The following is a 27,104-nucleotide window of genomic DNA, read 5'->3' as shown; positions in this document are numbered from 1 at the left end:
CTTATAAACAATATGCTTTACATACAATATAACAATATATAAAAATTATTCTCGTTTTGTTATTGTTTTTGTTCCAAATTTTCCCTTTGCGGCCATCAATTAAAGTTGGCCGGTAACTTGTTTCCATTGACATTTAGATACGTTTGTAGCAACCACTAAACAGTTGTTTTAAAAACCACACTAGACTGCGGAAACGCTATAAATAAAATACAATGCGATTTTATTTCTTTTCATTGGAGAAAGCAACAAGGTTTACGTTTTGGCTGCTGTATACTTACAGTATATACTCATATCTACTTTGTGTTGTTGTCCATAGTCTGTACATTTAGGGCCTGATTCAGAGGCGCACGCTAACTGCACGCAGTGGCGATATTTGCAAACGTGGCTTATGTTTCAAGTACTGCGCATACACATATACACACCCCTGAAGAAGTCATTAGTGATGAATCGCGTTCGCTGCAAAGTGCTGGAAAGGTTGCCAGTCGGAGGGTTCCTTGGAGTCAAGAGCTAAAGGCATAACATCTACCCCGAAGTGTGGTCTATCCGCATGATTAAATGTGTTATTCGAGGATGAATAATATTATAGATTTTAAACCATTTTAATAAATATAATGTATGATATAGTGTATGATTGTACAAAATTAAGAGTCTGATTGCCTCTTCTGGGTGTCTTTGGTGTGAGGGTATTATTACAGAATAAAAAGAAGGGGAAAGATTTTCAGTCCTTCCTTACCCCATTCAACCTTGGAATAGTTTTTGATGCATATGGTAAACATGGTCAGTGAACATGAAACATTGGTAAAGTGTTGTGCCCCCTGGAAAATATATAGATGTGCGTGTATGTGTGAGTATGTATATGTGTGTATGTATGTGTGTATATATATATATATATATATATATATATATATTAGGGGTGTGCATCGGCCACTTTTCGTGTTTTGGATCTGGATCTTTCTTCGTGTTTTGGATCTGGATTGGTTTTGCCAAAACCACCCTTCCGTGTTTTGGGTTCTGGGTTTTGTGTTTTGGATCTGTATTTTTTTGAAAAAAAGCATAAAAACAGCTAAAATCACAGAATTTGTAGGTTTTTCTGCTCCTATGCTATTATTAACCTCAATAACCTTAATTTCCACTCATTTCCAGTCTATTCTGAACACCTCACATCTCACAATAGTGTTTTTATGTCCAAAAGGTTGCACCGAGGTAGCTGGATGACTATGCTAAGCGACACGAGTGGGCGGCACAAACACGTGACCCATCTAGGCGTGAAACTGCAGTGGCAGACAGGATGGCAGTTTGAAAAACTAGGCCCCAAACTGTACATAATGCAAAGAAAAAAAAGAGGTGCAAGATGGAATTGTCCTTGGGCCCTCCCACCCACCCTTGTGTTGTATAAACAGGACATGCACACTTTAACAAACCAATCATTTCAGCGCCAGGGTCTGCCACACAACTGTGGCTGAAATGATTGGTTCGTTTGGGCCCCCACAAAACAAGCTGGCAATTAATCTGTCCCTGCACAAACTGGCTCTACGGAGGCAAGATGTCATCCTCATCCTCCTCATCCACCGATTCCTCACCCTCTTCAGTGTGTACATCCTCATCCTCACAGAGTATTAATTCGTCCCTGCTGGAACCACAGGTCCCTCTGTACGTTCTGGAGGCTGGTCTCCCTGGAAGAGTTGATCATTCATTTTATGAACATCATCTTCTCCACATTTTGTGGAAGCAACCTCCTACGCCTTTCGCTAACAAGGTTCCCGGCTGCACTAAACACTCTTTCGGAGTACACACTGGAGGGGGGGCAACTCAGGTAAAATAGAGCCAGTTTGTACAGGGACCTCCAAATTGCTTCTTTTTCCTGCCAGTACAGGTACGGACTGTCTGACATGCCTACTTGGATGCTGTCACCGATGTAATCCTTTAACAGACAGACGCACGCTTGTCGCTGCTGCTTTGAGGATTCAAGTGCGGCTACAGCCCACACAATTCACAAAGACAGAAAAAAAAAAAGAATATTTTTATTGTTTGTGGAGCACACTTTGAGGGTTACACCACCCTCTAACAGACAGACGCACGCTTGTCGCTGCTGCTTTGAGGATGCAAGTGCGGCTACAGCCCACACAATTCACAAAGACAGAAAAAAGAAGAAGAATATTTTTATTCTTTATGTAGCACACTTTGAGGGTTTCACCACCCTTTAACAGACAGACGCACGCTTGTCGCTGCTGCTTTAAGGATGCAGGTGCGGCTACAGCCCACACATTTCACAAAGACCGAAAAAAAAAGAACAATATTTTAATTGTTTGTGTAGCACACTTTGAGGGTGTCACCACCCTTTAACAGACAGACGCACGCTTGTCGCTGCTGCTTTAAGGATGCAGGTGCGGCTACAGCCCACACAATTCACAAAGACAGAAAAAAGAAGAATATTTTTATTGTTTGTGTAGCACACTTTGAGGGTGTCACCACCCTTTAACAGACAGACGCACGCTTGTCGCTGCTGCTTTAAGGATGCAGGTGCGGCTACAGACCACACAATTCACATAGACAGATAAAAGAAGAAGAATATTTTTATTGTTTGTGTAGCACACTTTGAGGGTGTCACCACCCTTTAACAGACAGACGCACGCTTGTCGCTGCTGCTTTAAGGATGCAGGTGCGGCTACAGCCCACACATTTCACAAAGACCGAAAAAAAAAGAACAATATTTTAATTGTTTGTGTAGCACACTTTGAGGGTGTCACCACCCTTTAACAGACAGACGCACGCTTGTCGCAGCTGCTTTAAGGATGCAGGTGCGGCTACAGCCCACACAATTCACAAAGACAGAAAAAAGAACAATATTTTAATTGTTTGTGTAGCACACTTTGAGGGTGTCACCACCCTTTAACAGACAGACGCACGCTTGTCGCAGCTGCTTTAAGGATGCAGGTGCGGCTACAGCCCACACAATTCACAAAGACAGAAAAAAGAACAATATTTTAATTGTTTGTGTAGCACACTTTGAGGGTGTCACCACCCTTTAACAGACAGACGCACGCTTGTCGCTGCTGCTTTGAGGATGCAAGTGCGGCTACATCGCACACAAGTCACAAACACATTAAAAAAATAGTTTTTTATTTTTTGGAGCACTTCGTGAGTTACACCACCCTTTAACAGACAGACGCACGCTTGTCGCTGCTGCTTTGAGGATGCAAGTGTGGCTACATCGCACACAAGTCACAAACACATTAAAAAATTTTTTTTGATTTTTTGGAGCACTTTGAGAGTTACAACACCCCTTAACAGACAGACGCACGCTTGTCGCTGCTGCTTTGAGGATGCAAGTGCGGCTACAGCCCACACAATTCACAAAGACAGAAAAAAAAAGAACAATATTTTAATTGTTTGTGTAGCACACTTTGAGGGTGTCACCACCCTTTAACAGACAGACGCACGCTTGTCGCTGCTGCTTTAAGGATGCAGGTGCGGCTACAGCCCACACATTTCACAAAGACAGAAAAAAAAAGAACAATATTTTAATTGTTTGTGTAGCACACTTTGAGGGTGTCACCACCCTTTAACAGACAGACGCACGCTTGTCGCTGCTGCTTTGAGGATGCAGGTGGAATCTAGACGGGATTTGGAACCGAGGACACACTACCTCCATCAATTGTCTAAATCCCACTGCACTAATGTCGGATACCGGACACACGTCTAACACCAACATAGCAGTCAAGGCCTCAGTTATACGTTTTGCTTCAGGATGACTGCTGTCGTACTTCATCCTCATCGCTAGGGACTGTTGGAGGGTCAATTGTTTAGTAAAAGTAGTGATGTTCCTACTTCCTCTCTGGGATGATGAACAACTCCCAGCAGCAGCAACAGCACTAGTAGTAAGTGGTTCTTGATCTTTCCCTATTTTATTTTTATCAGAGAAAGTTTGGTCCTCCATTTATGTTATATTGATATATATACGTGCGGCTAAAGCGCACACAAACACAGAAAATATTTTTTTATTTTTGCTGGAGAGTAGTGCACTTTGTGGGTTACACCACCCTTTAAGAAATGAGCCAGCCGGCTCTTTACTTATGGGACACAGGCGCACGCTTGGCGCTGCTCCTTTGTTGATGCACGTGCAGCCACAGTGCACACAAGTCACAAACACAGAAAATATATATTTTTTTGGTTTGGAGTGTACTTTGGGGGTTACAGAACCCTTTAACGGTCAAGCCAGCCGGCCCTTTACTTATGACACAGGCGCACGCTTGGCACTACTTTGTTGATGCACGTGCGGCTACTGCGCACACAATTCACAAACACAGAAAATAATTTTTTTTTTGGTTTGGACTGGAGTGTACTTTCGGGGGTTACAGCACCCTTTAACGGTCAAGCCAGCCGGCCCTTTACTTATGACACAGGCGCACACTTGGCACTACTTTGTTGATGCACGTGCGGCTACTGCGCACACAATTCACAAACACAGAAAATAATTTTTTTTCGTTTGGACTGGAGTGTACTTTGGGGGTTACAGCACCCTTTAACGGTCAAGCCAGCCGGCCCTTTACTTATGACACAGGCGCACGCTTGGCACTACTTTGTTGATGCACGTGCGGCTACTGCGCACATAATTCACAAACACAGAAAATAATTTTTTTTTTGGTTTGGACTGGAGTGTACTTTCGGGGGTTACAGCACCCTTTAACGGTCAAGCCAGCCGGCCCTTTACTTATGACACAGGCGCACGCTTGGCACTACTTTGTTGATGCACGTGCGGCTACTGCGCACACAATTCACAAACACAGAAAATAATTTTTTTTTTGGTTTGGACTGGAGTGTACTTTCGGGGGTTACAGCACCCTTAACGGTCAAGCCAGCCGGCCCTTTACTTATGACACAGGCGCACGCTTGGCACTACTTTGTTGATGCACGTGCGGCTACTGCGCACACAATTCACAAACACAGAAAATAATTTTTTTTTGGTTTGGACTGGAGTGTACTTTCGGGGGTTACAGCACCCTTTAACGGTCAAGCCAGCCGGCCCTTTACTTATGACACAGGCGCACGCTTGGCACTACTTTGTTGATGCACGTGCGGCTACTGCACACACAATTCACAAACACAGAAAATATATTATTTTTTTAGCACTTGGGGGGAGCACCCCTGATGGACAGAGCACCCCCTGGACAACACTACAGCACCTCTTTAGGACTGGGACACTGCACAGGACTTTGGAGTGGACACAGCCCCTATGGAGAACTGACTGCACAACACAGTCCAGCCAGCCCCTATGGACTTTGAAGTAGTGGACACAGCCCCTATTAACAACAGCAGCACAGCACAACACAGCCAGCCCCTATGGACTTTGAAGTAGTGGACAACAGCAGCACTACACTACACTACACTACACAGCCCTAACTCCCACCCTCCCTCTTCACTGTCCACAGCCGAGTGAGAAAATGGCGCCGACGTGGGTACCTTATATAGGATCCAAAACCCGCGAGACTCGGAAGGCGGGATGATGACGTTTTGCCTCGATTTCAGATCCGAGTCAGGCGGGAAAAGTCGAGCCTGATTCGGATCGGACTCGGATCGGGGGGGCTCGGGGGGGTTCGGATTTCAGAAATCCGAACCCGCTCACCCCTAATTTATATATATTATTAATAATTTGGAGTTGTGCACATGAGATTTGTCTGTTTCTGTGCCTGCAATTAGTCTCATCAGGTAGCACCTCTCATCACATATATAGTCAGGTTGTGCAGTCCAGAAATCTTTCTCATATGCTCCATTTAATGTGCTTTATTGCACTTCTGAGGGAAAAGAGACGCCCTCATTCTGGACTAGCACCCTTCCTTATTGGTTTAAAAGCATGGAGTATGGTAAAGTATATGCACACTGTATTAGGCACAATTCTAGATAAACACAATGGACGATGCTGCAATATGTCAAAATTATCAGAAGGAAAAATAAGCAAATATAGACAAAATGTAGACAAATGTAGACAAAATATAAATAGCAAATGTGCCGATCTATTTGTGAATAGGCACTGGTAATGGTCTCAACCTTAGATGCCGCCAACTGAATAGTCAATTTGATAGAGATGGTTAAAGTATAGTGTTTAGTCAGGGAGATCTAGCGGCGTCCCGCTAGCTCCAAAGGGGTACCTCGGTGGTATGCTGTAAGTCCTGTGGATGTCTGTACGTTGCCCGGGTTATTCTCCGTGTAGTGTAGGGGAGGCTGGCTGTGGCGAGCGCCGGGGATCACTCTGCGTCACGGGCGCCCTGAGTGCGGAGATCACGGACACTGTCCCTGTTGCCAGGGGCAGGTCCGTGCGCGTGCACCAGGTGCCGGACAGGGGAGAGGGGTGCCTACGGTCCCGGCTTGTGCAAGCCGGGGGCCGCGGATGACTCTGCACCAGAGGATACTTACCCGGATGCCAAGCTGCCGGTCCCGGCAGTCTTCTTCGTCGGCGGTGATGGCGCGCTTCTGTTGCTCGCTGGTAAATTCCGGTGGTGGTAAACTGGAACAGTTGGGCGGCAAATGTGGTACTGGAGACGCTGTTAGATAGGGATTGCTGTGTTCCTCCAACGCGTTTCGACCTGTCAGGTCTTCTTCTGGGAGTTGAATGGTTCTAATACTGCTGCTTGAGCCTTTAAATACAGCGTCAATGTCTGTGATTGGTTCAAATTGTGATTGACAGGAGGTTCAACTTTGGTTCAACTGTCTGTAATGCTATAAAGCTCAAATGTTTTGGATTATTATCATGATGATCATTAAAGTGTTTGGATAAATTATGGCTGTCCAATCCCTTATTTATGTTTCTGACATGTTCCATAATTCTTACTTTCAGGGGTCTATTTTCTGTACTGTGTTTATTTGTATATATGTATATATGTGTATACTTTGCAGACATAGTGTATATAGAGATACATTTATACAAGCAATATCATACCTATTCATCTATGTATGTGTAACCTTATCCAGCCTATCAGCTACACAATATAGATAGCACTCTCAGGAGGATGAAATCACCAAGGTGATCCACCCTCCTGTCAATCACAATTTGAACCAATCACAGACATTGACGCTGTATTTAAAGGCTCAAGCAGCAGTATTAGAACCATTCAACTCCCAGAAGAAGACCTGACAGGTGGAAACGCGTTGGCGGAACACAGCAATCCCTATCTAACAGCGTCTCCAGTACCACATTTGCCGCCCAACTGTTCCAGTTTACCACTACCGGAATTTACCAGCGAGCAACAGAAGCGCGCCATCACCGCCGACGAAGAAGACCGCCGGGACCGGCAGCTTGGCATCCAGGTAAGTATCCTCTGGTGCAGAGTCGTCCACGGCCCCCGGCTTGCACAAGCCAGGACCGTAGGCACCCCTGTCCGGCACCTGGTGCACACGCACGGACCTGCCCCTGGCAACAGGGACAGTGTCCGTGATCTCGACACTCAGGGCGCCCGTGACGCAGAGTGATCCCCGGCTCTCGCCACAGCCAGCCTCCCCCACACTACATGGAGAATAACCCGGGCAACGTACAGACATCCACAGGACTTACAGCATACCACCGAGGTACCCCTTTGGAGCTAGCGGGACGCCGCTAGATCTCCCTGACTAAACACTATACTTTAACCATCTCTATCAAATTGACTATTCAGTTGGCGGCATCTAAGGTTGAGACCATTACCAGTGCCTATTCACAAATAGATCGGCACATTTGCTATTTATATTTTGTCTACATTTGTCTACATTTTGTCTATATTTGCTTATTTTTCCTTCTGATAATTTTGACATATTGCTGCATCGTCCATTGTGTTTATTTGTTTGTATATTCTGTTGGTGTATAACCAATGGTTTACAGGCACCATATTATATTGCAATTGTAGTGATTATTATTGTGAAACTTTTATCAGTAAAAGCAACATTTGTTTCTTAGTCGGTACCCTCTCATCATTTTGGGTTCTACTACTTTAGAATATATTTAGATACATTTAGAATATACATAGTTCAGGAAATAGGTTGTGCGCAGCATCTGGTCCCCACGTTTCTCTGTATTTACCCACTGGATGAGGTCAGGCATTCCCCAGTGCAGCATCATACCTGTAACAAGCAGTACCATCTACACCACTTGCGCAGGACCTATAATCTCTCAACAATTCTAGATAAGTCCTACAAGTTATATACTGTAGTGCAACTTTTTTTCATTTTTGGGGTGTGGATCCCCCTGGATTGCGTTGGTTAATCTGTCTCAGGGCACCGTATTATAACACATTTTCCTTTATAACACATTTTAACCCTTCACTGTGTGTGTTTAATATATATGTATTTCACTTTTTTATTTGTATTCTTTATATGCAGCTGCAGCTGCTCCTAACTATCTCTTTACACTGCACTTTTCTTACTATGGTGGTGCCCTGGGGCAGCTTGGCTGGGCATTTTTGGGGGGTCCTGTGCTCTGGATTTGAACCCTAGTATGTTAGGGACCTACCCGAAAGAGGTTACCTGGATATGGTGGGTAGGCCCATAACCTTGGCCATGATTATGCTACAAACCTCTATTGATTGCAAAATTTTATTGCATTTATATATATTATTAATAATTTGGAGTTGTGCACCTGAGATTTGTCTGTTTCTGTGCCTGCAATTAGTCTCATCAGGTAGCACCTCTCATCACATATATAGTCAGGTTGTGCAGTCCAGAAATCTTTCCCATGAACTTTACCTACACAAGAACAACCCGATTTTTGTGTAGATGCAAGTGAAATGGGTATAAGTCATTATCGCCCATATTTGCGTACACTTCTGGAACGCATGCTATACAAAAACACACACGAGACACTCTGCTAACAGCCATACTTATCATCAGGCCTTTATTTTTAATTGACGCTCTTTTTTATTTTTGCTTGTATATATTATGTGCTATTAATAGTTTTACTTTATAACGTGATGACTCATGAAATGCTGCTCTACTGTAACTTTGTGGTATTAAATCACTTACTTCACCTTATTATTAGAAAGCGTACTTGGATTTACAGACATTTTTCCAATATTATTGTTAGGTTCTGGTAATTTTAGCTGGTAAGTTTAGCTGGTGGATAACATTTGCAGAAGAAAAAACACAAGTCTCTTTAGATATTAAAGGTTTTTTTAAAAAACATCTTTAAATGTAGACAAATATAATAGCAGCCTTAGCAGGATATATATTAAGAATGTCTGCTTCTGGAAAGATACCCATCATCTCATTAGAGCTATATCAGGTGTTCAAATTCCTGCTTCACTGTTTTACTCCTTGTTATCACGTCCACTCCCACAAATTTCACGTCCAACGCAGAAATTGATTAAACATATACTCAAGACAACTAAATGCCAAATTGCTTCCAATTGGAAAGTGGTCTCCCCTCCCTCCCTCCCTCGCTGATACAATAAACAGTATCTGGTTTACTTACCAGATGGGAAATATCACCTCCATCATGCATGATACTCCTGATCATTTCATAAAAGCCTGGACTCCATAAACGACTAACTTTCAGGCTGAACCCCAATTATGCAATATTTTGTTTCTATGTACTTGCATTCTAAGCTTTTCTTTTTTCTCATTTCATATACACTGGCCGGCCTTATTCTTCTTCTCCCATATATTGTCTCTTCTCTCCCCTCACCCCACCCATTGCCTTAGTTACTGTATAGTCAATTTTATGATTGTGCCCTGCATATGTTACTCTCTTATTTGTTATTTTTTTATGCTTATTATTTGAATCTATTTAGTATTATTTATAATGTACAAAGCACTATGTTTATTTGTTCTCTATATCGCAATTACCATATTTTGTTCTATATACTACTTTTATTTTGTTAGGTTACTGGAAAATTACTCAATAAACAGAATTTTCAAAAATGAAAAGAATGTCTACTTCTAATCTTCAGTGGTAGGCAGGTGTAAAGCCAGTTTCAAATACTAGAGAACCCACAGAAACAGTATAGTGTATATCCAGTAGCCAAGTGAAGAGGGAAGCCAGGGATTAGTGACCAATCCAAGGAGGAGTCTTTCAGCAGCGTAGGTCCAAGAAATGTAACCAAGAAAATGGCAATTCCCGGACTATTTATGAGCCTGCATCGGTGGTAGCAAGCTGTAGCTGCTGGTAATTCATTACTGTACCTACTTTAGATCATTAGGAGATTCCCTGATGCATGTTACATAAATTTATATAGAAATGAAAAAGAAATCAGCTCAATGCACAGAGGGCCTGATTCAGACCCGCTCGCGAGCGCAGGACGCTCACAAGCGGGTCGATGGTGCCCTACTGCGCATGCGCACGACGGAGGGAGCTCCGTCGTGCGCATGCGTGAGACCCGGCTAGCGACGGGGTAGCCGTCGCTCCAGGTCTCGCACCAAATAGCTCCTATGCTATTATTAACCTCAATAACCTTAATTTCCACTCATTTCCAGTCTATTCTGAATACCTCACACCTCACAATAGTGTTTTTATGTCCAAAAGGTTGCACCGAGGTAGCTGGATGACTATGCTAAGCGACACAAGTGGGCGGCACAAACACGTGACCCATCTAGGCGTGAAACTGCAGTGGCAGACAGGATGGCATTGAAAAACTAGGCCCCAAACTGTACATAATGCAAAGAAAAAAAAGAGGTGCAAGATGGAATTGTCCTTGGGCCCTCCCACCCACCCTTATGTTGTATAAACAGGACATGCACACTTTAACAAACCAATCATTTCAGCGCCAGGGTCTGCCACACAACTGTGGCTGAAATGATTGGTTCGTTTGGGCCCCCACAAAACAAGCTGGCAATTTATCTGTCCCTGCACAAACTGGCTCTACGGAGGCAAGATGTCATCCTCATCCTCCTCATCCACCGATTCCTCACCCTCTTCAGTGTGTACATCCTCATCCTCACAGAGTATTAATTCGTCCCTGCTGGAACCACAGGTCCCTCTGTACGTTCTGGAGGCTGGTCTCCCTGGAAGAGTTGATAATTCATTTTATGAACATCATCTTCTCCACATTTTGTGGAAGCAACCTCCTACGCCTTTCGCTGACAAGGTTCCCGGCTGCACTAAACACTCTTTCGGAGTACACACTGGAGGGGGGGCAACTCAGGTAAAATAGAGCCAGTTTGTACAGGGACCTCCAAATTGCTTCTTTTTCCTGCCAGTACAGGTACGGACTGTCTGACATGCCTACTTGGATGCTGTCACCGATGTAATCCTTTAACAGACAGACGCACGCTTGTCGCTGCTGCTTTGAGGATTCAAGTGCGGCTACAGCCCACACAATTCACAAAGACAGAAAAAAAAAAGAATATTTTTATTGTTTGTGGAGCACACTTTGAGGGTTACACCACCCTTTAACAGACAGACGCACGCTTGTCGCTGCTGCTTTGAGGATGCAAGTGCGGCTACAGCCCACACAATTCACAAAGACAGAAAAAAGAACAATATTTTAATTGTTTGTGTAGAACACTTTGAGGTGTCACCACCCTTTAACAGACAGACGCATGCTTGTCGCTGCTGCTTTAAGGATGCAGGTGCGGCTACAGCCCACACATTTCACAAAGACCAAAAAAAAAAGAACAATATTTTAATTGTTTGTGTAGAACACTTTGAGGTGTCACCACCCTTTAACAGACAGACGCACGCTTGTCGCTGCTGCTTTAAGGATGCAGGTGCGGCTACAGCCCACACAATTCACATAGACAGAAAAAAAAAGAACAATATTTTAATTGTTTGTGTAGCACACTTTGAGGGTGTCACCACCCTTTAACAGACAGACGCACGCTTGTCGCTGCTGCTTTGAGGATGCAAGTGTGGCTACATCGCACACAAGTCACAAACACATTAAAAAAATAGTTTTTTATTTTTTGGAACACTTTGAGAGTTACACCACCCTTTAACAGACAGACGCACGCTTGTCGCTGCTGCTTTAAGGATGCAGGTGCGGCTACAGCCCACACATTTCACAAAGACCGAAAAAAAAAGAACAATATTTTAATTGTTTGTGTAGAACACTTTGAGGGTGTCACCACCCTTTAACAGACAGACGCACGCTTGTCGCTGCTGCTTTAAGGATGCAGGTGCGGCTACAGCCCACACATTTCACAAAGACCAAAAAAAAAAGAACAATATTTTAATTGTTTGTGTAGCACACTTTGAGGGTGTCACCACCCTTTAACAGACAGACGCACGCTTGTCGCTGCTGCTTTAAGGATGCAGGTGCGGCTACAGCCCACACAATTCACAAAGACCAAAAAAAAAAGAACAATATTTTAATTGTTTGTGTAGCACACTTTGAGGGTGTCACCACCCTTTAACAGACAGACGCACGCTTGTCGCTGCTGCTTTGAGGATGCAAGTGTGGCTACATCGCACACAAGTCACAAACACATTAAAAAAATAGTTTTTTATTTTTTGGAACACTTTGAGAGTTACACCACCCTTTAACAGACAGACGCACGCTTGTCGCTGCTGCTTTAAGGATGCAGGTGCGGCTACAGCCCACACAATTCACAAAGACAGAAAAAAAAAGAACAATATTTTAATTGTTTGTGTAGCACACTTTGAGGGTGTCACCACCCTTTAACAGACAGACGCACGCTTGTCGCTGCTGCTTTAAGGATGCAGGTGCGGCTACAGCCCACACATTTCACAAAGACCAAAAAAAAAAGAACAATATTTTAATTGTTTGTGTAGCACACTTTGAGGGTGTCACCACCCTTTAACAGACAGACGCACGCTTGTCGCTGCTGCTTTGAGGATGCAGGTGGAATCTAGACGGGATTTGGAACCGAGGACACACTACCTCCATCAATTGTCTAAATCCCACTGCACTAATGTCGGATACCGGACGCACGTCTAACACCAACATAGCAGTCAAGGCCTCAGTTATACGTTTTGCTTCAGGATGACTGCTGTCGTACTTCATCCTCATCGCTAGGGACTGTTGGAGGGTCAATTGTTTAGTAAAAGTAGTGATGTTCCTACTTCCTCTCTGGGATGATGAACAACTCCCAGCAGCAGCAACAGCACTAGGAGGAAGTGGTTCTTGATCTTTCCCTATTTTATTTTTATCGGAGAAAGTTTGGTCCTCCATTTATGTTATATTGATATATATACGTGCGGCTAAAGCGCACACAAACACAGAAAATATTATTTTATTTTTGCTGGAGAGTAGTGCACTTTGTGGGTTACACCACCCTTTAAGAAATGAGCCAGCCGGCTCTTTACTTATGGGACACAGGCGCACGCTTGGCGCTGCTCCTTTGTTGATGCACGTGCAGCCACAGTGCACACAATTCACAAACACAGAAAATAATTTTTTTTTTGGTTTGGACTGGAGTGTACTTTTGGGGGTTACAGCACCCTTAACGGTCAAGCCAGCCGGCCCTTTACTTATGACACAGGTGCACGCTTGGCACTACTTTGTTGATGCACGTGCGGCTACTGCGCACACAATTCACAAACACAGAAAATATTTTTTTTTTTGGTTTGGACTGGAGTGTACTTTCGGGGGTTACAGCACCCTTAACGGTCAAGCCAGCCGGCCCTTTACTTATGACACAGGCGCACGCTTGGCACTACTTTGTTGATGCACGTGCGGCTACTGCGCACACAATTCACAAACACAGAAAATAATTTTTTTTTCGGTTTGGACTGGAGTGTACTTTCGGGGGTTACAGCACCCTTAACGGTCAAGCCAGCCGGCCCTTTACTTATGACACAGGCGCACGCTTGGCACTACTTTGTTGATGCACGTGCGGCTACTGCGCACACAATTCACAAACACAGAAAATAATTTTTTTTTTGGTTTGGACTGGAGTGTACTTTCGGGGGTTACAGCACCCTTAACGGTCAAGCCAGCCGGCCCTTTACTTATGACACAGGCGCACGCTTGGCACTACTTTGTTGATGCACGTGCGGCTACTGCGCACACAATTCACAAACACAGAAAATATATTATTTTTTTAGCACTTGGGGGGAGCACCCCTGATGGACAGAGCACCCCCTGGACAACACTGCAGCACTCCTTTAGGACTGGGACACTGCACAGGACTTTGGAGTGGACACAGCCCCTATGGAGAACTGACTGCACAACACAGTCCAGCCAGCCCCTATGGACTTTGAAGTAGTGGACACAGCCCCTATTAACAACAGCAGCACAGCACAACACAGCCAGCCCCTATGGACTTTGAAGTAGTGGACAACAGCAGCACTACACTACACTACACTACACAGCCCTAACTCCCACCCTCCCTCTTCACTGTCCACAGCCGAGTGAGAAAATGGCGCCGACGTGGGTACCTTATATAGGATCCAAAACCCGCGAGACTCGGAAGGCGGGATGATGACGTTTTGCCTCGATTTCAGATCCGAGTCAGGCGGGAAAAGTCGAGCCTGATTCGGATCGGACTCGGATCGGGGGGGCTCGGGGGGGTTCGGATTTCAGAAATCCGAACCCGCTCACCCCTAATATATATATATATATATATATATATATTAGGGATGTGCAGGCTCGGATAGGTTCGAGTTTGCACGTGGAGTTCGGATTTTTCCCTCCAAAAAAACGGAACTCAGAACGAGGCAAAACGTCATCTTACATGGACGAACATCATCATTCCTGGTCTTTTGTCCAGGAATGATGATGTTCGTCCATGTAAGATGACGTTTTGCCTCGTTCTGAGTTCCGTTTTTTTGAAGGGAAAAATCCGAACTCCACGTGCAAACTCGAACCTATCCGAGCCTGCACATCCCTAATATATATATATATACAGTGATATATAGTATATATGAGAGAGAACCAAAGGACTGCCACTCTTTTCTAATCTGTAGTGAAATAACCCCCCCCTCCTTTGCAAATCCAGTTTGCCCCTGATATTGCTTGACAAGTCCTGTGCAGGTGCTGTCCTACAGTATGAGTTAGAGTCTAAGAAGGATTGTTCATTTTGATTGGTCAGACAGAGAAGTGAGTAGGTGGCTCCCTTGTCCGCCAGGTCCTGCCGGTTCAGTGATGACGTGGCTGCCCAGTTTGTTTCCATGTTACAGCTCATCATACTGATCTCACATGGTCCTGCCGTAGACCCTCCTGTCACGTTTTCCACTCTGTGCCACCCTTTGTTTATTCGCATTGGTTTATTATTATTTTTTCTATATTTTGGGGCAGCACAGATGGTGTAATGGTTAGCATTACTGCCTCACAGCACTGAGGACATGGGTTCGATTTCCTGTTGTTAAATGAGAGAACTGTCACTGACTTTGGCCTTCAGAAGTATACATACTGTACATATTTTTTGTTTTGTTTTGTGCAGTAAAAATAGAGAATCGTTGGTAAAGCTGCAGAAAGAGCGAGATTTCCACAGGATGCAACACAAGCGCGTGGCCCAGGAAAAAAATAAACTTATTAATGACATCAAAAAGTAAGTAAACCAGTGTGTGCGCTTCATGGTCTGGGTCATCAAAGCCGATCCAGCAGCTCTTTGTCATTTTTATCGGTAACAAGATGTTTTTTGAATATGTCAAAACTTCCGCTAAAAAAAACAAAAAAAAACTAGCCCAAGCCTTTAAATATGTGTTTTTGGCTTTGCCAGGATAGCTATTCCAGCACTGCAGGGGTTACGTTAGCTGATAGAGAGAGGGGTTGAGCAGCCGCTGTTGCCGATGCCGCAGGCTTTTTTATTTTAAATGTTAAAGCATTTCCCCCATGCGGTGAACATGAAATGAAATGTCACCAATAAAGGCATTTTTTTTATTTTATTTTTTTTCTTAAGGTCTGACAGAAGTGTTGTGAATAGGAAAAATACTGCAGTTGTTTAACCAGACTAAGGGGATTATTTATCACTGACTCTTTGCCCAATTAATCAACATATTCACAGCTGTAACAGATGATTTAATGATGCAAAATTACCATTACAATCGCGTCGGGACCGTGCATCCGATAAGATGCTGGCGAGGCAATGACTGTGCCCGGTCTGATTTACTTTGCCTTTTGCTTATGGCAGCAGCAAAGACTGAACTTCCAGGTTCTGACCCCGCCGCCTGCATTGTGCATGCACGCTTTTTGGGCAGCGCACGTTCACAGTCCAGTCTGTCGGAGAGGGACAGATCTCCTAATTTCTGGCAATAGTGTGGTAGCGAACGTCCTCCTTGGATGGGGATAGCTATCTGGGTCAAGCTCTGAAAAGCTAAACTTTTGCAGAGATGGATAAATTGCTCCAGACCGCAGTACCCATTGAGAGTTATGGGGATTGTGGTAACCTGCAGTACTTATCTGATAACGCCTGCACTCAGCTTTCAGTAACCAGCCCTGACGCAAAAAATCGCCTTAATCTTGCGAATACAGCTGTGCCCGCATGATTTTAGGTTTCATAAATAGGATTCCAGGTTAACGTTGTGTCCCTAAAGTTTAAACCAGCGATGGGCAACTGGTTGTGTGTTTTAGGGATGGGAAACCTCAGGCCCGTGGGCCATATAAGACCCCCGGAGTCATTTGGTCTGGCCCAATGAGCTTTTTTCTGCTAGCCTCATCTGGCTAGCAGGGAGACCTATAATGGCACCCTACAGCCAGAATCTATGCAGCAGTGCCACCTGGAGCGTCCTTAGGACGCTTCAGATGGTCACACCGCTGCCCTTCCAGCTCCCCGGAGCATCCTCAAGATACTCCAGACATTGCTGTAATCACCGGCGATAATGGCCCCGCCCCATGTGACATCACATGGAGTGGGTGTGGCCTGCACAGTGCCCGCAAATAATGTTATATATATCAAAATGGTCCTCGGCAGAAAAAAGTTTCCTCACCCCTGTCCTAGACTAATGCTGGGCTCACACTGTGATTGGTCAACTTGGAAGAACAAGATCGCTTGTGCTGCACTCGTTATGCACACATGACCAAACGATCCCAGATCAAGAGATGAATGGAAAGTACACACTGAGCAAGAAATAGCTCAGTGTGTATGGGCGCGCACAGATCCGATAATGGCTACATCAGATCTGAGCGATTATCCGAGCGATGGCACCTGTTGTGTAGTGTGTTACCCTGCTTTTGGGTCAGTTTTCTTACTGAAACAATTAGTTGTATACTTACCATTGGCTGGGAATCGGTCCAGGTAATCCTCATTTTCTTTTTGCGGCCATAAGAGATAAAGTACCGCATGAATGTACCAATAATCACATGCAGGGGCAGGAACTCCAGTGCCATTATGTGAAAAATCAAGTGATCACTTTACTTGTGTGCTGCGCTTTCAGGAACTTGTTAGATTACACAGTGCAACAATTCACCAGCCTCCATACAAAAACCTACGGGGGCTGCTTTTTGTGACTGAAACAGGTGGGGCCGGCACAGAGATTTGCAATATCCGCTGCCGTCCCTCCTTGATAAATCTCCTCCTAACAATTCATTAAGAACTAGTGACATCACTAAGGGCCTCATTTATCATTCACGACGAGTGATAAAACTCGTTGTGTATGATAATGGTGCCCCAGCCAATCAGCTCCCAACTGTCATTTTTCAAACTGATGACGGATGGGAGCTGATTGGCTGGGCACCATTTATCATACGCAATGAGTTTTATCACAGTTACCAGACATGACCTATATGTCAGATTATGTACAGTCGTAGCTCTGTTAAACTGTAATTTAATCACCAGCCTCTTTCCATTATCCAATGTTTCAATTAGATAAAACCTTATAAAAACATCTAATGAAATAAAGGTTAGTACATTGTATTTGTAGCCTGTCTTTGAAACAGTGATGTGACTGAAATGAAAGTGTTGCTACATAGCGTTATAACTTGCAGTACAGCACAGGAACTAGTCCCCTTCTGCAGCTTCTACAAATGATAAATCTTTCTTGCAATGGCTCAGTAATCAATAATGTAAGAGTTATTGACCTTCATACTACAGGTAGCATTATAATTAACTATTTTTCTCTAGAAGTGGTTGTGACAGGGCCTGCTGCCTCTTGTAATACTTTTAATTCAGTTTGTCAGCTAAATGCTGCAGACTGGAATCGCCACACACTAAGCCAAGTCATATCTATATATAATCTGTTATTGATCACGTTACAATTTGTATGGGTCTTAAAGGCACAATCAATGATCCTCTATTTTCAAAAGCATATTTTAAGCCGAGTACGGCGACGGTTGGCTTTTCGTTCCGTGATGTATACCTGCACAGATCTCTCTGGCGTTTTGCAGATAAAGACATGTAGCTGTCATCCCTCCAGGAGACGCAATGATTTTGATTAAAATAGGAAAAACGCTGTCATATATTTTCAGAGTCCTTTTTGCTTTTCTCTGCATTACTAGTTTTCGGAATAAGTGACAAAGTATTAGCCACCCTTAGGACAGACAACACAAAAGTTAAAATCAATTAAGTCAGTGGCAGAGTCTAGTCGTCTTAGGGAGGATGTGACTACAGAGAAACCATCTTGTCCTTGGGCTAGTCATCCATGAAAGTTTCCGAATATCAAACCTTTTATGTTTTGCGCTGGAGGCAGTTGAAACATAGCACGTATTCAATCTCTTCTGTAGCAGAGGTGTGCGAAAATTTAAAATGCGTCAGAAACACTTTGAGGAAACTTTGTCTTTTTTTTTTTTTTTTTAAATAGAAGTTGTCATTTTCTGTAAAACCGTGGCCTGCCACAATCACAAGCAAACTTTTATCTCCAACCACTCCCAGCATGCTCTGCTCTGTCTATTATAGTACTGGACAGTACGTAGTTGCCAACTATCCATGATTGTCCTAAAATTCTGGTTATATATGCAAGTTATTTATGGATAGTACAAATTACAATATAATCATTTTATTTAACTTAATTAGTTAAATAAATTCTAACGCTTAACATTTTATCATGCTCTGTAGTAGCAATATCATTTTATGAGAAGGTGGTGCCTTTTGTATGCTTAGAATAGGCATAATAATCGATTTCTGGGAGCACGGGGCCCCTCTTCTTCCTAGTTTGTATCCCCCAGTCAGTTCTGTGGTTCTCTACCCTTTATACTGTTTTATTTGATAATAGCCACCCACCCCGGCTTCGCACGGGAGCAATTTCATCTCACCATAGCCCCCTGCATCTCATAACAACCTACACCATGTCACCACAGTCCCCTGCATTTCACCACAGCATCCTATACAGTATTTCACCATAGCCGCCTGCATCTCATAACAACCTACACCATGTCACCACAGTCCCCTGCATTTCACCACAGCATCCTATACAGTATTTCACCATAGCCCCCTGCATCTCATAACAACCTATACCATGTCACCACATTCCCCTGCATATAACCACAGCCACCTGCATCTTACAACAGCACCTACTTCTTACTCCTGTCCCCTGCATCGCACAACAGCCTCCTGCTTCTCACTACTGCCCCCTGCATCGCACAACAGCCTCCTGCTTCTCACTACTGCCCCCTGCATCGCACAACAGCCTCCTGCTTCTCACTACTGCCCCCTGCATTTCACCACAGCATCCTATATTTCACCATAGCCCCCTGCATCTTATAACAACCTATGCCATGTCACCACAGTTCCCTGCATCTCATCGCAGCCACCTGCATCTCACAGCTGCCTCCTGCTTCTTACTCCTGCCCCCTGCATTTCACCACAACATCGTATATTTCACCACAGACCCTTGCATCTCACCACAGACCCCTGCTTCTCACTGCTGCTTCTTACCACAGGACTCTGCATCATACCACAAGCCTCTGCATCACACCACAGGCCCTTGCATCTCACCACAGACCTCTGCTTCTCACTACTGCTTCTTACCACAGGCCTCTGCATCATACCACAGGCCTCTGCATCATACCACAAGCCTCTGCATCATACCACAAGCCTCTGCATCACACCACAGGCCTCTGCATCTCACCACAACCCCTGCTTCTCACTCCTGCCCTTTGCATCTCACCAGTGTCACCATAACCCCCACTGCTGCTGCCCTGCAGCTGGCTGAGGCCCGGCCACTGGGATGTGATGGGAAGGGTAGGAGGATCATGGATGAGAGATTTGTATTGCAGCTATGGTAAGCATTATCAGCAGTATGTCCCCTGGACTGGGGCGCTTGTGCATATTTCCACATCCTCCATGCGCAACCCTCCGCATTTGACGTACATGGCGATGCACAATGTACCCTATATTTTCTGGGCTTTCTGTTGAGCTTCCTCGCTGTGGTGCCCCTTTCCAAAAACAGCACTGGCTTCGATGGGAGGTGCGTGTGGCTGAGCAGGAACATCACGCTGGAGAAGGGAGCACTTCACGGTGGAGGAGTGTTGGCTGGAGTCTGCCTGCTGGTTCAGAGTAGGGATGGACAGCGGTATCCAATGGTTACTAACCATCTATATGTTTTTTTTCCGATGGTAGTGTTTGTACTATTTGATGGTGGCAGTCTGATGATTGCCACCATCGAATGGAAATCATTCGAAGGTGTTCCGATGTTTGGTTGTTTCTATTAAATTCCTGATAGCTGCGCCTCCTATGGCTCCTTCCTGTCTGCATCAGGGCATCTTCATGGGTTCATTGGATGCTGTTTCTCACTCTCTGTCTGCCTCAGACGGGACCTTGCTCCGTCCCTGGCTCCATCCCCTCTCTAGGCTGCTGCTAAGCAACAGGGCACATTGCTTGCTCCGATTTGCTTTTTCAGAACCGTGGGCAGCTATTATGCTTCGGTTTGGTGTAATGCCGGCTGGATCGGACAACATATCGGGTACATTGTCTAGTGTGTACCCTCAATGTCGTCAGTGACATTACCAGTCGGACCTGCATGCAGGTCTGACGGGCGACATTGTTAGCGAGGGCCATGCTGTCGAATGTACATCCCGCCAGGTGCCGTAGCTTACGAGGTCGGTACACACTAGACATAGTCTAGTTTGTACCGGCTTTTAGATTATATTATTTTCTGTGACTTGCTTCACTAAAATAGGCACTGCTCAGCTCCCTTTTGTCTCAGATGAATGGTTCGTACACCTAAACCTTCCACGAACAATGTTTTATAGAATAATCATCATCAAAATACATCCATAGGTTCAAGAGATTAACCCTAACGAACAGGTAGACCCCAGAACCGGCAACTGTATTTCTCAGTGTGTTCATTTCACACTTTGGGATAGCAGTGCTATGTTTACTGATTGGTTTAATTTAACTAGGTTAATTACACAGACTAGGTTAAGTACATATAGTAGTGACTATAAGTACGTGGGTATAGTGTGTGGCGCATCATCCAAATTATTGCTGCACTCCCTCATTGACCCGTGCTTGACATACCTGGCTGTGAGAGATCTGTGTATGACATGTACTATCCACATCGGGTGTGGTACAAAATGTCAACATTCTTCTGAATGTCAGCATAATGACTACATAAATCCACATCTGGAATGTAAAGTTCTACTTTGCTTTGATGCACATGGTAGTTGCACTCATGGACCCTTCAGGGGAGTACATGTGCAACTTGCGTACAGTATTGGTGGCATGCCTTTTGTGGTTTTTGCATTTATGATCATCATCGCAATACATACGGTTTGTTGACATTTAATGGGTCGACAAATTGTATGTTGACAGGACAATGCTGATGTCATTATGCCGGCACTAGTCTAATGTGATTGAAGCATTCAAAAAATGTGTTGGCAGAATAACTTTCAATACTCGACTACTTTCCCGAGACATGCAGGGGACTACAGTTTTTTTCGGGTAGTACACCGCACCCCCGGACGAGTGGTTGGATCTTCCGCATGTCTCCCACTTCCTAGTAAAGTAGTCAGGATGGGGACATAATAATGGGAATCGCTATATATATATATATATATATATATATATATTATACGTAATGGACGGACCGGCACTCTGCTAAACAAACAGTTTGGTGCCACTGTGCCTTCTGATGAATAAAATAATGAAGGAAATAGCAGCGGCCATTGAAAATTGTCAAAATAACTTTAATGTGATCCCTCACATAGCTCCAACGTCTCGGGGCTCGCTCGCCCCTTTGTCAAGGCATATACCTTGACAAAGGGGCGTGCAAGCCCCGAAACGTTGGAGCTGTGTGATGGAGCACATTAAAGTTATTTTGACAGTCTTCAATGGCCGCTGCTATTTATTCACACACACACACACACACACACACACACACACACACACACACACACACACACACACACACACACACACACACACACACACACACACACACACACACACACACGATGTGCTTTAACTGCAGACTTTCAGAATTAATTTGACGGTAATTACATCCAAATCAGGTGAACGGTGTAGGAATTACAACAGTTTCTATATGTGCCTCCCACTTTTTAAGGGGCCAAAAGTAATGGGACAAACTAAACAATCCTAAATCTAACTTTCACTTTTTAATACTTTGTTGCAAATCCTTTGCAGGCAATTACAGCCTGAAGTCTGGAATGCATAGACATCACCAGACGCTGGGTTTCATCCCTGGTGATGCTCTGCCAGGCCTCTACTGCAAATGTCTTCAGTTCCTGCTTGTTCTTGGGGCATTTTCCTTTCAGTTTTGTCTTCATCAAGTGAAATGCATGCTCAATTGGATTTAGGTCAGGGGATTGACTTGGCCATTGCATAACATTCCACTTTTTAGCCTTAAAAAGTCTGTGGTTGCTTTGTAGTATGCTTCGGGTCATTGTCCATCTGCACTGTGAAGCGCCGTCCAATGAGTTCTGAAGCATTTGACTGAATATGAGTATATAATATTGCCCGAAACACTTCAGAATTCATTCTGCTGCTTTTGTCAGCAGTCACATCATCAATAAATACAAGGGAACCAATTCCATTGGCAGCCATACATGCCCACACCTCGACACTACCACCACCATGCTTCACTGATAAGGTGGTATGTTTTGGATCATGAGCAGTTCCTTTCCTTCTCCATACTCTTCTCTTCCCATCACTCTGGTACAAGTTGATCTTTGTCTCATCTGTCCATAGGATGTTGTTCCAGAACTGTAATGGCTTTTTTAGATGTTGTTTGGCAAACTCTAATCTGGTCTTCCTGCTTTTGAGGCTCACCAATGGTTTACATCTTGTGGTGAACCCTCTATATTCACTCTTGTGAAGTCTTCTCTTGATTGTTGATTTTGACACATATACACCTACCTCCTGGAGAGTGTTCTTGATTTGGCCAACTGTTGTGAAGGGGTATTTCTTTACCAGGGAAATAATTCTTCTGTCAGCCACCACAGTTGTTTTCCGTGGTCTTCCGGGTCTTTTGGTGCTGCTGAGCTCTCCGGTGCGTTCTTTCTTTTTAAGAATGTTCCAAACAGTTGATTTGGCCACACCTAATGTTTTTGCTATCTCTCTGATGGGTTTGTTTTGATTTTTCAGCCTAATGATGGCTTGCTTCACTGATGGTGACAGCTCTTTTGGATCTCATATTGAGAGTCGACAGCAACTGATTCCAAATGCAAATGTCACACCTAGAATCAACTCCAGACCTTTTACCTGCTTAATTGATAATGAAATAACGAGGGAATAGCCCACACCTGTCCATGAAATAGCTTTTGAGTTGATAGTCCCATTACTTTTGGCCCCTTAAAAAGTGTGAGGCACATATAAAAACCGTTATAATTCCTACACCGTTCACCTGATTTGGATGTAATTACCCTCAAATTAAATCTGAAAGTCTGCAGTTAAAGCACATCTTGTTTGTTTCATTTCAGAGCCATTGTGGTGGTGAATAAAGGCCAAAATATTAAAATTCTGTCAATTTCCCAATATTTATGCACCTGACTGTATATATATATATATATATATATATATATATATATATATATATATATATATATATATACACACACACACACACACACACACACACGTGGGTAAAATTGCGGACACATTTTGAAATTTTAATGTTTTTCAACTTCGAATGCTTTGAAAAACTGTTACACTTCACGCAGTGCAATGATTTATATATCAAATGAAAGGAAATTTAATGCTGAATTCAACACAATAAACAGAGGTCAAATATTTGCATTACAGGGGAAGTTATGCAGTGAAATCAACACTTAGGGTGAAAATCTCTGTGTACTTATGATGTTACTGTCCTATCAGTATTTCGTTGGGTATCCTTTATTTTTCAAGACAGCATTGAGCCAACCAAAGTTTGGAGCTCTTCCTTCTTTTTTATGTGGTTCCATGAGACAATTATAGCCTCAATTAATTGTCTTTTATTGGATGGACGCCTCAGGTGTACCAGTTTTTTCAAACAGAACCACAAATGTTCTATGGGGTTCAGGTCTGGGCTGTTTCCTGGCCATCCCAGCACCTGCATGTCATTCTCCGTGAACCCCTTTTTGTATGTCTGTGCAGTGTGGTAGGGAGTTGGATCCTGCTGGAAAAAAAATGGGGCATTATCTGAAAAACGATCCCTGATAGAAGGTAGAAGTTTTGGTTGTAGGATGGTGTCAATGTACTTTCTGCTGTTCACTGTGCCATCTATGACATAAAGGTGGCCTACAGCATCTGCTGTCATACATGCCCAGATCATAACACTTGTAGGATTCTTTGTTGTCGCATGAATAAAATCTGGATGTACCTCTTCCCCGATGTAACGTCTCACACATTTTTTCTCACATCACTACCAAATATTGATATCTTAGTTTCTTCTCTCCATATCACTTGTTTCCACTGACCTTCTGTCCATGCAATGTGTTCTTTTGCTCACTGTATTTGTTTCTGCTGCTGCTTTTTATTCAGCAATGGCTTCTTTTGGGGAATCCTACCTTTTAGGCCAACCTCCGTGAGTCTTCTCCGTTCCGTTCTTGCACTGACAAAAACACCAGTTGCACTCAGTTTACTGCTAATGGCCGCAGATGACATCCATCTGTCCCTGACACAAATTCGTTTTATTCTCCTATCATCAACAGCTGTTGTGCACTTTTTCCGTCCTTTTCCTTCTTTGTTTTGTATAGATTGTGTTTTCTGATAGTGTAAACAAAACTTTCGTATTCCTGATGTTGTCACATTCCCACCAACTTCTATTGCAATTGCTGCATACGAAAGACCATTTTCACTTAACACCACAATCCTGGATCACATCGCTGGGCTGCGGTCTTGAAAAATAAAGGATGCCCAACGAAATACTGATAGGACAGTAACATCATAAGTCCACAGGGATTTTCACCCTAGGTGTTGTTTTCACAGCATAACTTCCCTTGTAATGCAAATATTTGACCTCTCTTTATTGTGTTGAATTTCGCATTAAATTTCCTTTCATTTGATATATGAATCATTGCACTGCGTGAAGTGAAACAGTTTTTATAAGCATTCGAAGTTGATAGACATTCAAATTTCAAAATGTGTCCGCAATTTCGGCCACCAGTGTATATGTGTGTATATATATATATATATATATATATATATATAATATAAAATAATATTATGCATGGTTTGAGTGTGTTTCCATTAGCAGAATCATGCTGCAATAACAATACATGAATATTTTTGGTAAGCGCATGTATAAACTTTTACATATTAGTCCTATTGAATATTGACCCCCAACCCTTTACATTCTGCCGTGACCTCATCTCACATCCCTCCTGGCTGCCAAATGGGCTGTGCTGGTGCTTCCGCTGTCACAGAAACAAGCAGGCAGCGCTGAGCTGGCAGAACATATTAGGGTTGCACCAGGTCAGTCGGAGCCCTTGGCACTGGCTCGGGTCCTACCACTGCTGCCTCTGTCTTTATGCCACTGAGAACACACTATGTTTTTATTCAGATGACATCAGCTCCGATGCCTGTGACTTTGTGCTGTGTTACCTAGCATAGAGTATGAAACAAATGGATGTTATGTATTTGATACAAATTCTGGTTATACTGTACATCACTTGCCTGCATATGTTCTGTTTTGCAGAGCATCAGCAGGATCTCTGCATAAATACAGAATACCGGTATGCAGTCGGGAAGCCGGCGTACCTAATCCCGACAACCGGCTTCCTGGCTGCTTAATCCCGGCGAGGGTTAAATGACCATCGTCTACATCTAGACGCCTGTAATTTTACCGACGCCGGGAGACCGGCGCCCGGCATCCCGATCAAAGTCATGCCGGGCGCCGCAGCGGACAGCCGCTGGGGGGGGGAGGGTTAGGTTTAGGGCTCCTGGGGGGGACTTAGGGTTAGGCACCCCCCCGGGAGGTTAGGGTTAGGCTAGGGTTAGGGTTAGGCACCCTCCGGTGGGACTTAGGGGTTATGCACCCCCTGGGGACTTAGGTTTAGGCAGCGGGGAAGGGGGGATTAGGGTTAGGCACTGGGGGGTAAGGTTAGGGATAGGCACCCTAAAGGAGGGTTAGGGTGGGGCAATAGGTTAGTGAATACTTACCTGGGGACGAACAGGATTTTCAGCCTGTTCGGGCAGCCGCTGTCGGGATTTGAACCACCGGCCAGGGGTCTGGCGGTAAATCATACCGATTCCCAGAATACCACATGCTGCACTAAATAACAAATGTTTGACCACCTGCAGCAATATCAAATTAAAGTTACAATGAAACTATTCTCTATTACTGTATGAATAAGCCTATAGGATGTGCTGTCTAAAGTCCTGAAATGCATCTATGAAAGGTTGATATTGGCTTCATACCTATCCGTTCTCTTACTTCTGCAAGGATGAAGGCACATTATGCATCGTATGAGACTCAGCTCAATCAGCTGCATGAAAAATACCAAATGGTCCTGCGACAGAAGATGCTGACCAGCCTGGAGAGGGACCGAGCTGTTGGGGAGGTGATGCCCTGTTTTCCTCTAAGTCTCTGCCTTCTGTTGAATGATAAATTAATATTGACTTCTTATTGCTAGTTAACATTTTCTGTCCTAATAGCACATCACAGAAGGCACAGGTTTTACACTAGTCAGGTTTTCAAAATTCTTATCTTAATTGGTTTTTAACTTTCTATTGTACCGTCATTGCAGACTGTTCTCCTCTAGAACTTTTGGAAATTAAAATGTAATTGCAGAGGTTACTCTGTATCGGAGTGAATAACCTTTTATGGTGCAAGAGGACGCTTTCGGGAAATGGTATTTATTTGAAGGGTTGCAGTAAAACTTGGCTTGCTTAAATATATAAAATACACAGAATTTACTGCAGGAAAGGGA

At 43.9% G+C, this 27,104-nt stretch overlaps 1 protein-coding gene across 1 annotated transcript in view; it reads left to right on the top strand.

The window, feature by feature from the left end:
* Positions 1-27,104, top strand: part of SPAG16 (sperm associated antigen 16) — an 826,137-nt gene that overhangs the window by 47,569 nt on the left and 751,464 nt on the right. The window contains exons 6-7 of the mRNA XM_088475190.1: positions 15,304-15,411; positions 26,618-26,735. Of these exons, the coding sequence (XP_088331316.1) occupies positions 15,304-15,411; positions 26,618-26,735 (226 nt within the window). The remainder of the gene's footprint in view (positions 1-15,303; positions 15,412-26,617; positions 26,736-27,104) is intronic.

This window comes from Taudactylus pleione, unplaced genomic scaffold (assembly GCF_031769625.1).
Source record: "Taudactylus pleione unplaced genomic scaffold, aTauple2 ptg000164l, whole genome shotgun sequence".
Classification (NCBI taxonomy): domain Eukaryota; kingdom Metazoa; phylum Chordata; class Amphibia; order Anura; family Myobatrachidae; genus Taudactylus; species Taudactylus pleione.
Note: the sequence above shows the minus strand (reverse complement) of the source record. Positions and strands in the feature narration are given on the sequence as shown.